Source organism: Vigna unguiculata, unplaced genomic scaffold (genome assembly GCF_004118075.2).
Source record: "Vigna unguiculata cultivar IT97K-499-35 unplaced genomic scaffold, ASM411807v1 contig_465, whole genome shotgun sequence".
In the NCBI taxonomy this organism is placed as follows: domain Eukaryota; kingdom Viridiplantae; phylum Streptophyta; class Magnoliopsida; order Fabales; family Fabaceae; genus Vigna; species Vigna unguiculata.
Window position 1 is genome coordinate 40,875 of NW_021011177.1, and position 13,102 is coordinate 53,976.

Here is a 13,102-nt window from a genome sequence, read left to right on the forward strand (position 1 = left end):
TGAGTAAAGACTTAAATTAATCCATCTTTGAAACTTTTGTTTAATTTAGTCTCTCAATTCTAGAATTGTGTGTATTTAGTCATTTTAATCAAATTTTATTAAGTTTATTTGACGTTTCAAACATTTTTCATGATACATTCTCACTTTAATGTTAGCTCAGAGACACATTTGAAATGTCAAAATTTAGTTAAAAGGATTAAATCTATGCATTTCTAAATATGGAGATTAAATTAATCTAAAATTTCAAAAAATGACTACTTTCAATTTTCATTGTTTCATTCTCTTTACAATGGGTGTGTTTTTATTTTAGTTTCTGCATTTTTTTTATTTAGAAATCACTTTTCAATATTTATAAAATATATGAACTTTCTTTTTAATATTTGAAAGATATTTTTCCTTGTTTTTCCTCCTTTAAAAATTTAAAATCACTAATTTTTTTTATCCCTAATGTCTATTTAAGGATAGATAAATAATGTAAATTTTACACATCCTAAACTTTTTTAAAAGTATTGCTTATTTATACTATATCACAACACTAAAAATGTGTTTTTATATGTCATTTTAAGAGAACTTGGAATATCTTAGGACAAAATATGTTGTTTAGATAAGGAATTTTGAAACAAACTAAAACTTTAGAAATTCATTACAGTAATTAAATTATTCAAAATAAAAGAATTTTGAATTTCACCCAAAAAGAAAATTAAATTCTTCATATTTTCAAATTCATATTTTAGTTTTCACAATTTGGGTCAATCTAAGTCTGAATCAATCATGTTCAACTTGGGTTTGAGTAAACTCGACTTAACATGATGTGAGATCAATCCAATTTAGTTTGGCGTGACCTCAATCTAGTGTTACAACCCAACACAGACCGAAGTCAACTTGGCCAAATTTGACTCAATTTGTATTAGTCTCACTTGGGGTCTAACTAACCTAATCTGAACTTGATCGAACTTGATCCGACCTTTAAATAATAGTAAGTTAATTCAAATTTTGGTAACTAATGTTAGAAATCAATTTAGACTCTAATTCACAAATCAGTTATATTTTTTTATTAATAATAAAACTATTTTAGATATTAATAATTTTTAGTTTATAAAATTATGTTTAACTTAGTCAAAATATAATGATTAAATATTTTGTCTCTAAAATTTGATTGTTATTTAATAATTTTGTTGAAGTATATATTTAGATGCTTAGTTGTTTAGATAACTTTAATTTAGTTCTTGTTTAGAATTCTTATGTATATCACTTTATTTTAATTTTTGAGAGAAACTTGACTTATTTTATTTTATTTTTCTTATAAATATTTGTTAAAAAATCATCCAAAGTAAGTAAATTGACATCATAAGTCAATTATGTATTCGGCTCTAAGACTCAAAGCATAAATAAATATTTTTAGACTGTGCAAATTGGACTGAAAAGAGCTTATGGTTGGTATCATGTGGTTTATATCTGCACAAATATAAGAGACTTAAATTTTGTGCGTACACATCAAGAATGATATGTTGGTGGCTGTAAAGTAATAATTGATGTTAATTAATGTTGTGTGATATAATTCACAAATATCTATACTTCTTATGCATGTAGTAAGATATTTAATCTTGATGTTTATATACATATACATATACATGAAAATACATATTTTAATAATCTCCTAGATGACTTAAAAAAAATCTCAGAAATGGGTGTCATAACCTAATTTTCTGTTATATATTTATTATCACGTATCAAATATTAACAAATTTGATGGGCTTCTTAAATTTATATATAAGTAGTTGAATACTTTATACATTTTTACTACATATGTCTTTTTACTGATTTAAGTATCAAAATATTTTTTGCATATGGATATCTCTTCTAGTTTTGTTAGGAATTCGATTTTTTATTTGAAAAGCAATCCGTCTTTCTGAGAATTTCATTCACCTCAGATATTGTCATAGGTGAGAACAATTTATTTTACTTATTTAAATATAAAATTAGAGTTGCGTTATGTGTGGAAAAAACTCATTACTAAAAGTATGATAATAAATACATATAAAAGAAAAAAAACTCTTTGTGATTCTCTTATCCACGAAGGTGCATAGTTTTAAATTATAATTGGAAATCCATTCATTGTTGGATCTGATTGAACAAGTTCATGTGATTTTTAGTTTTCAAAGGTTATTATCGATTAGAGATATGAAAAAGAATTGTCCACAATAGTGATTCAATTTTGTAGGTTTTAATTTGTAGGATTGTCCAAAGACGTGTAGAGAAATCTTCTTTGCAAGTCTTGGGATCTTTTTGTTAGTTAGGAGTCTCAAACCTCTCTATATATAGATCACTTCCCTCTCTTCTGGAGCAGCCAGTTATGCTCAAAACGCAATCAATCTTCCAGCAAATATACTGGACAAATGTAGTACAACAAGTGTCGTATCTATATAGATTTAGAAGAATGCATAATGTTTAAAACTTGTTTGATTGGATTAAAACAATGGTTGAGTTGTGTGAGAATTGAACTAAAACATATTGTAGTTAAAAGAGTTGAAATATAATAAGACATGTTGAGATCTGATTTCGCCATTTATTTCTCTTGTACTAATCATCTTTTAATACATCAAGATGCAATTATTCATGTCTCCAAAGTGCTCTTTAAATGTAACTCTAGATCTATTCATGACATCTAAAGCTTAAGATCATCAAACTTCAATATGATTCTTTAGTGATTGTTTGAATGAACCACTTGCTTCACGTTCAGGATCTATAACTAGTTAGGGCCTTAGATATATTCCTAACATCTAAAATTAGGAGGAGAATTAGTTGGACCATCACTTGAAACCAATTCTCACTCAATCCCAAGCGAGTGATATAAGAGGAGTGATCAATTTATCTACAATATGCATAAACTAATTTACAAACATGTAGACAAAAACATTCTTAGATAAATGAAACAGGACCAGTACAAGAGAGTTCAAAGGGTTACATGATCTCTCAACACTAGAGAGTTTAGCTTCTCATGATGATAACAAATACAAAGCTTTGAGTGGCCATAATTTTCTAAAAATATACTGTAGAAGTTCCTTAAGACTCTCCTAAAAATTTCTACCAAAGAGCTCCGAAAAAGGACTCTCCAAAAGCTTTGTGGCTCATCATTGCCGCTCAGCCGCATCAACACAATTTAGCCCAATTTTGTAGTACTTTTGTCAATTTTTCTTATTTTCCTTTGATTGTCTATTTTGGTGTTCCATTTTGCAAAAACAAACTACATTGGGGTTAATTATCATAAAACTATCAACCATCAAAACTAGTTAAGTGCCAAAATCATCTTAATTTTTGCTCAATATGAGCACTTGTTTGAGACACATTTGCTCATCTCTTAACCACTTTTCTTCTTTCTTTTTATTCTTTTATAATCCTGAATTTACTTACTCTTTAAGAAATTATCTTACTAGTTATGAGTTTTTCGAGAATAATTGAAAAATTCTTGTTATATTATGAGGGATTCACAATACATTATGAATAAGTTTTTAAGACCACTGAGCATATACGCCACAAAAAATAGATTTTGTTTGTGTTTTCAACATTTACAACAATGTTTTGGTTTATTTTATTTAATTGTGTGCATTTTATATATTTGTTGGTTGTGTTCTTTATTGATCAGAGAAATTTTTTCTTTAGTTTAGTTAGATTTGCAAATTTTATCTTTAGATCTCTATATTTTTCATGTTAAAAAATATTTCATGTTAAGAAATATAAACCAAAAGATAAAGATTTAATTATTATAATGATGTGATATTGATATTTTTATTCTTCATTGTACGAGTCTGATTTTTTTCATCCAAAGGTTCTTCATTGTACTTGTTTACATTGTCATTTGATTTTTTTTCTTATTTGTTCTCAATGCATATGTTGGAAAAGTCTTTATTGCCTTTATTTGGTTACAAGGACATTTTTTTTTTATAACAAATTTTGTTAAGATATGTTATTAAGGCAGTTTATGGGTCGTCTGAGCCAGTTTTAACCATCGGCTCTGATATCACTTGTTAAGTTTTATAAGGAGAGGTATCACTGGGGAGATCAAACACTAATGAGATCTGAACTCAACTACATAAGGCATTGATATCATTCTCAACTTAAAACCTTAAAACAATGGATTTATGGGCCTTGATCCTTATATGGTGCACTACTTTCTCATTTTTAGACTTAAACTTCCACCAAATTATCCAAATACATTCTTATAAATCGAAAGAAATTTGATTTCACTTGTTACTACTGTTGTGCATCCTCTTAAACTATAAAGTATATATGTACGAATGATTTGGCATCTTGTGGTGTTGAGAAGGGAAGGCTTTGATTTGAGAAACATGAAAATGTGTGTTGAAATTGCATAAAACGAAAGAGGGTTGGAAAATGGCGATGTACGGCCACCAACTAAACTTGTGTGAAATGAATGGTTGAATAGGAGTTGCCCCCACAAAAGTACATGAAGACACTGTTGAGACGATGTGTAGGGTGGTTTCTACAACCTTTAATCAATGACATTAATATAGCATGATGACTATTGCAATGCCAAGACCTTGAAATTTAACCCTAAAAAATAAAAAGGGTTTCTCATCATAGTAATGGAAACAGTGTGCATATACTACTTTGCTCCTTGATGCATGGAGCATTTATTGATGATCCAGCTACTTGTGTCATCTCCTCCTTTATGTCAATTTCTTCTTTATCATATACTACAAAATTCGTGGCATCTACCCTTCCTAACTTCTACTAAATGTAGGCCACAAAAATTAGATCATGCCTTATAACCACCACCTTCCATTCATTTTGTTGCTTAAAAAACTAAATACGCAAATTAGCATTTAATTCTATCCATTTGTTACTTGGATTGAACTTCAATTTTATTGGTGTTGTATCTTTATGATAAACTTCTTTTGAAATATTTGTTATTATTTCAATATTATTTTTATGTCGTGTTTTCAAAGTATATTAATTTTGATGTATTAATAAAATTTTTAGTATATTTTAAAACATTAGAATAATTGCATGTCAAAAGTACGAATAATACAAAAAAATTCGTAATTTGAAGTCAGTTTAATTGCTCAAAAATTTGGATTCTCGGTTGAACTTTTTTTGTACTGTTTTTCTACTGTATTTTTATAACACATTAATTATCATTAATTTCAACAGATTAAAATATATTTTAATGTTCAGAAAATAACAACATTCAAACAACAGAGAATCTGGTTGTAAAAGAAAAGATAGGTTGCTGATTTTAAAAAACTAAGTGACATCATTTTTATAGTCTATTAAATTGCATTGACTCGCTAACACATGATTTTTGAAAGAAAACCCCCACAGCCTTTCCATTATTGCTCAACTTGGAAGTTAGATACATCAATATAATTGTTATCACAGTTACTTTTAGACGAAAATGGAGTCTGGCATGTGATTTTATAGTTGAAAAGTTTCTATTATTTTCATAGTCGAATTTTTATCGTTGTCGTACGAACTTTCACTTATAAACATGTACAATCTGTGCATGAGATTATAGGCAAAGTAATTTAGGTAAAAGAACTTCTTAATAAACCTCTTTAAAAGGTTTATAAGAAGAAAACTTAAATATTTTTTTTATAAATTAAAATTAACTTAAATATGTTGAAAACATTTTTTTAGAAAAAAAAAGCTGGACAGGTTTGCAAATGAAAGTTACATTCAGGTTTCATAGAACTCAAACCAAGAAGAAAAATACACATCATTACAATTTTATTTTCATTATCTTTGTACTTTAAAACTTGGTATAGTTTGGTCCTTGTGCATGTTATTTTCCCTTTTGCATCCCTTTCATACATTAACTTCTGCCTTTTATAACAAGGAAGAAGAACTTTCCTCAAAATTTCTAAACCAAACCTCAGAGGTAAGGAATTTTGAAAACAATGATATCCTAAGAATATAGGCATGCTAATTTATTTTATGTCCTACTAAAAATTTTCTGTTAATATTTGTAAAAAATTCAAATTCATAGAAATATTCTAATGAAATTACAATTTTTGTAAGAAAATTATAGAAAAGGTCTTCTGAGATACGAAAGTATTTATTAAACTTTGTGTCTGTTTGTTAGAAGTAGACTTGTAAGGTGGGGATTGCATCCACTTATATATTCTGAATTGACCTTATCTCTAGTCAGCGGTCCAATATCGGAAGGAACAAAATGTCCAAAAATGCAAACACTGGTTCATGTTAGAAGTGAGTTTTGAGCCTAACTCAAACCCATAAAACCGGCTTGTAAGATAAGGATTGCACCCACTTATATATTGTGAATTGGTGTTATCTTTAGTTGATGTGTGACTTCCAACCGTGTCCACTATTCAAAATTCTTATAATTGAGTTCATGTTTAATTGTTTTCATTAATAGAGAAATATGATTGTTATCTTATCTCTCGTCATCTTACTTATTTATCTTTAATGGTTAAAAAATGTGTAATTTTCTGGTTAATATAAAACTATATTATAGACAATACAAAAACAATAAATAATTTATATTATTTTTAAATGTGTTGAATAACAAGGAACTGTTCACTTACATAATAAGATAACAAGGAACGGTTATATTATTAGTTCACCTTGATTAACGATGACAAAATAACGTAATAAATAACAATTACATCACTTAATTAATAAAAAGATAAACGGAAGAGACTTAATTAAAAATATAAAAAGTTTTAAGTAAAAAATATTTAATAAAAATCAATTTAAAATTAAAATACTCAAATTTATGAAATATTTAAAATTTAATTTAATAAAAAATTAAACTTGATTTAGTTGAACTGAGTGTGTCATATTGAATTTATTATTATTAAATATTTAAAAATAAGAGTAATATAACAAGTAGACTCATGAGTTATCTTAAAGTTTACAAGATATAGTCATCTTATAAAACTTTTTTATGAATGGTAGTGTAAAAGGTGTCTAGGTGCATAGACTTTTCCTCTTCTTCTTCTAATATAATTCAATTTCAGAGAGATTTTTAAGATTATTTTCCAATACAAAGAAATCATTATGTCCTTTATTATATATTATTTAAACTATTGCATACAGTAAAATAGTAATTCCTCCAATTCAAAATCTAGAAAAAAGGACTATGTTGTTATTTTCATATTCTGAATTCATAAAAACATACAATGATGAGAGTTTATAATTATTAATTGAGACAGTACAACTGAAGAAATTTTCACCCTAGAAGTACAATTTTTGTTCTTGAATATGATACACTGTTGGGTGGTGAAAAATGAGCAGGAGAATAAATTTAATGTATTTGATAGATATGAGAATGTTGCAATAGATAAATAGATTCATTTAATAACAATAGAAATAAATGTGTTTCAAAGAAAGTTGACATAACATCTGCTGTAGAAAAAAAGATAATAAAATTGGTAGTTTGAGTACATGCAAGGAACACCAATAGAAAATCAAGAAGGAGCACAGATAGTATAGAGAGTGACTTTATATCTAAAAGTAGGGGAAAACAGATAAAAGTTATAGTCTATATACAGAAGAAGTTATAAATTATTTAGATGACAACAATTTATCTATTATGTAAAAATTACGTTACAACATTTTAATATTGTATGATATATTAAAAGTATTTAAAAATAATTTTAATTATTTTTTGTAACGAAAAATTAGGTGATAAATTTATTATGTATATGGTAATCAAATCCAGAAATATTTTTCTCATTGATAAAACTGTTAAGATATTTAATCTTCCTAAGATGCATTTAAATCTAAATAATACTTTACAATTTTAGTTTTGAAAATGCTGATTTTACATCTTTATAATAACACAAATACTAAATAGTTATTAATATTGAATACATCAATTTTAAATACTTTTTATATTTTATATTTCAACTTCTATAATTAATATTATAACACATTTAAACATTCATAATTTTGAGCATAAGATTTAAAGTTGATCTATAAACTTCATCCAATCAAATAATTATTACAAATGTGAACGAATTTTAACTGTATGTCAATGTATAATTATATTTTGGGGGCATTTTTTGATATGCTGTTAGCATATTCCTATTAAGTAGAAATGCATGCTAAAAGTTTTGTCAAAAATGTATTTTATTAAGAAGAAAGGGAAATGAAGAGAGAGAAAATAAATAACGTGAATAAAAAAAAACAAAATGAGACAAGAAAAAAATTATACGTCTACATATTTGGATAATCATAATTATGGTATAATAATAGTTAGTGCTTTAAAAGTATGTTCATAAAGAAAAATCTAATACATATTTGGACAAAAATTTGTAATCTTAAGACTTTCAATATATACTAAAAATCGTACATATTGGATTATTCGTGAGTTAGAAAAAAAGTTTGATGAACATCAAATTTATTTTGAAAAGAATAGAATGTTAAATATAAATAATGAATACTATGATGTGATAAAAGAAAGATGAAAAAAAGAATAGTTCTTAGTAAAATATATTTTGACATACAGCTGTAAGACAGTGTGATGGCTTATGAGGGAAAGATAGAAACTGAATTCCAGTGTAACATGATTCAGGAAAGAGACAGAGAAGTACAAAGCTGAAAGAAGAAAAAAAAATTGATGATTAAGATCAGAATATATGTTGCTGTTTTAAAAATAGATTTAGTTCTCACAATGATTGCTTGAATTAAGTATCGATAATTGCAAACCTGTGACCCATGCATGTATATATAGTAATCGGGATGGTATCCATGATTGTTCCCCAGGCGATGTGTTACTTCAAAGGAATAGTTAAAATTGACACTTACATACACCGAGTTCCTTTTCTTGATCCAATTTGATGATGAATTCGGATGCTTAAATACCACCAATCATAATATTGCAAAGTGTATTAAGTAACTATCAAACTGGGCATCGTCATATCAGCACTTTTGACAACATTTTTACAGAAACACAAAAGTAAACGAATTGAAAGTGATATACATATATATATATATATAGAGAGAGAGAGAGATGACATGAGAAAAGAAACTATATATGACACGGATTAAGGTTCCTTTTTTTTCCTTGCGGGGTTACCAGAATAACAGAAGAAGTAGAAGGTGCAGAAGGGTTGTTTTGTTTCTAGTTCCAATTGAGTAGCTCCTCGATCATCTGCAGAGCGAGTGTATCCTCTTCTTCTTCCTCTTCTTCTTCTTCTACGACTACTTCACTGTTTGCAGCAGTGTGATTAGCACCACTGTTGGGGGACCATGCTGATTCACCCTGGGTCTGCTTCTTGCCAAGCTCGACCCTCATGACCCAGCTGGAGCCAGAATGTGGTCCTGCACCTTTCTGCCACACTCCAATGTGGGAGTTATCAGCATCGAGCCTGAGACAGGTGAGGGAAGGGGCAGGGTCTTTGCAGTACTTTCTGAGCTTTGTGCTGAGGAGTTCGGAAAGAGCTTTGGGAGATAAGAAAGCGTTGTCAGAAGCAGCAGCAGAAGAAGTGGCAGCGGCGGCGGCGGCGGCGGAGTCAGGTTGAGGGTGGTTCTTTGAAGTGGGGAAGTTAGTCTTGGCATTCTGACCGTTCATCAAAATGGCTGCTTGATCATAAGCCCTTGCTGCAGCCTCAGCTGTCTCAAAGGTCCCAAGCCACACCCTTCTCTTGCTGCAGTGAGGAGAAATAAATAAAGAAAGAGAAAGAAAGGATTAGTAATAGATAAGAGGAAGAACAGAAGAAAAAGAAGAAGAAGAAGCAGCATTGTATATTGTGTTGGTGTTGGAGATTAATGAGATGATTACAGCAAAGGGTGGCGAATTTCTGACACCCAGGAGCCCCACTGGCGTTGCCTGACTCCTCTGAACTTCTTGGCTTGTACCATAATGGCGCGTGAGAGAGTGAGGAAGAGAGGTGAAGGGAATTAATAGAGGGATTAATAGGAAGAAAAAGAAGAGTAGTGTAAGTATTTAACAAGTGTTAATGAAATATATGTGGGTTGTCGGTGAGATTGGACGGAAAGTTGAAGTGAACAGTAGAGAAGCAATAAAGTTTCACCTGCACCACTTTGATAAATCCATGCCTCCTTAACAACTCAAATTAATGACCACCTTGTAGGCCTCCTTCTGCCCACACACATTATGCAATCACAACCTGTGTTCCATTTCCACCCACGGAATGTCAAAAATATATATTACCCTGTAATTTCACCTTTTCAGCTCACTCTTTCCATCACGTGAATTCTTAACGGATAATGTTTTCTCATGGATTGTCTTATTCATGGTTACGTCAAGTAATGTTTTTACCATGGAGTCAACCGATTCCTAATATCTGTTACAGAAAAGCTTTCTCCTTCATATGCACCCATCATCTCCTATTTTTCATAGCTCCCAAACTAGGATCATCTCTCATCCCTATTTTCTTCTCTCTTAGACTAATGCAGATTTTTAAAATCCTAACTCTTTCATTATTAGGAATCAGTTACAGGATACGTTGAGTATTGATTTGAACGAGACCGAAAGAATGTATTTAAGTGAATTGGAAGGTGAAATGTGTGTTATTTTTTTATTGTAGAATGAAATCTGATGTATTTTTTAAAGAGATTTAGGGTGAAAGTAAATGAATTTAGAGGTAAAATTTGTAAAACCTTGTAAGTGATATAAATGATGTGATAGATAAAAAATAAAGTTTTAATAGATTAAGATATAATTTAAATTTTACTCTTATAATTAAAATTGATATATTATTTTATTATTATTATTAATATTATTATTATTTATTATATATATATAACCAAACATATAAAACATATAATAATACCAACATATAATATATGTTGGGTCCAATTTATTAATATATGCTAGAATCGATTTCAAAATAAACTAATAACAATGATACAAGTGTACGTTTTAATTTTTTTAAGGAAAAAAAACATATATTGGAAACTCTAAGCCTAAGTATTTAATAATTTTTTTAAGAAGTAAAAGGATGAACATGCAAGTTATTAGAGAGGGTGAGAATAACAAATTACTGAATTGAAACATTCTCAACTTAATATATCCAATCCATTTTACTGAATTGAAAAATGATAATCGATTTTGTCTTGCTAATAGTCCATTTGATTAGCCAATTGAGATAATTGATTTGTTAACTACTCCCATGAAGATAAATGATTTTAGTTGATAATTAATTTGGAATCTTATAATTGATTTGAAATCCATCACTTCAATATCTCATCAAAATACCTAAAATAAGTAAAACATCACAATTACAAAACAAACATAACCAAACGAACTAAATAGTATAAATAAATGAATTATATAGAACTCTATTGAGTTATTAAACAAAGCTTCACACAATGCATCTAACACATTTCTTACCTCACTAAGAACAGAAAGGAATAAAACAAAATAGTTTTAAAAAAATCTGACAACTTTTAAAAAACTATATTGAATTCAAATGCATGAAACTAAATACCTATTATATATTTCATGAAGTCCAAACATATTGGATTATCCATGATTATCAAGTAATTGTTCAAAGTTTAGTAGAATATTATAATTCAAGTTTCAAGTTAAATAAATCTGAACTTAACTTACCAAAATTAGTAACAACTTCAAATTTAAGTAAAAACTGTAAATATACGTAAAAAATATCAAAATCCTAGAACTTTAAATTATGTTCATGATCCCGATTATTCATTATTCATATAATATTACAAAACACAACTCAATATCAACTAAAAAAGAACAACTTGACTAACTTAATTATTTGTACTAATTAATTTGATATGTAAATATCTCACAAATCAGTCCGCATCAATTAATCAATCATAACCTAAGTTGAAATGTTACTAGTTTTCTTTATTTGGATTTCCTTGTATCCTAGGAAAAACATAGTTTAAAGGAAATGATGAGTGACTAATGTCCATAGAAGTTCTAACATTAGAGAATTAAACTTTATTTAACGTATTGTAGTGACTTTAACAACGAAAAAGAGAGACTTTAGAGTAGGTTTGGAAATTTGAAAAGAAAGAAGAAAGAGAATGAAAAAGCAATAACATGTTTTCTATTTTAAAAAGAAAAATAAAGAAATGTTATTGATTACAATGACACGCCACACAACTAAATTGATCCCATTTTATTACTTTTCTATTATAACCTAAAACAAACCTAAGTTTGTTTACTACACCTCTCTAAAATACTATTCTCACACCCTTGATTATCCCTATTATCATAAATCTCTTAATATAAAACATCACATATATAGAAAACAAAAATTTAAATATACATAAAATTTAGTTATCGTTTACTGAATAATTTCATGCACTAATTTATTACACAAAAACCATAAGTACTTATATAATTAGTTTCATTTAAGCTTGCCCCAATGGTGTATGATTCAAAACCCAAGTACAATTTTTCTTAACTTTCTCAATTTGAAACTTTCTAAATTCAGGCCAGAAAAGTTGCTTGAGCAATGTTCTCATACCTAGTCAAGTTCATAACCAAATGTGAATTTTTGGTATGTGAAAAAGTTTCATACGAAAAACATATTTATTGGACAAAACATTAAACAAATAAAAAACATAAAGTATTAAATTTAAGACTTTTAAATGCAAAAAGAAACTAAAACATAAAGAACTAAAAAAATCACTTATCCTTTTTTATACATTTTATGGATTATACATAACGATCCATGAATATCCCAAAGATTCTTTATTCTAATAATTTATTAGATTTCTTATTTTACCTCATTATTTTTACTTCATAAAAGCTGTACAAGTACAAATTAGTTAAGCATTAGATATAAAGGAAAAGTACAATGGACCAAAAGGAATTAATATCATCTAAAATTTTCAAAATGATACATAGATTAATAGTGAAAAAACAAATTCAAGAAATCTGAAAATTGAAAAAACAAAGGGATATTTTTATTATTGATTATTTAAGTATAATTTAACAAATACTTATTTCTCACATAAATTTGTTTTTATCACAATCAACATTTTCGCTCCTATAGTTCTCAGACAATTAAAGATGTATTTTATTAAAAATAATTTATCATCATCATAGAAATGTTTTATATATATATATATATATATATATATATATATATATATATATATATATATTACT

At 27.9% G+C, this 13,102-nt stretch overlaps 1 protein-coding gene across 1 annotated transcript; it reads right to left on the reverse strand.

Moving 5' to 3' along the window:
- Window positions 1-8,821: 8,821 nt before the first annotated feature.
- On the reverse strand, window positions 8,822-9,972 carry LOC114172002 (ethylene-responsive transcription factor SHINE 2-like). The gene is made up of 2 exons (XM_028056751.1): window positions 9,770-9,972; window positions 8,822-9,635 (listed from the first exon to the last, which is right to left on the reverse strand). The coding sequence occupies exons 1-2, from the start codon at window positions 9,847-9,849 to the stop codon at window positions 9,110-9,112; spliced, it is 606 nt and encodes a 201-aa protein (XP_027912552.1). The 5' UTR covers window positions 9,850-9,972; the 3' UTR covers window positions 8,822-9,109.
- Window positions 9,973-13,102: the final 3,130 nt, after the last annotated feature.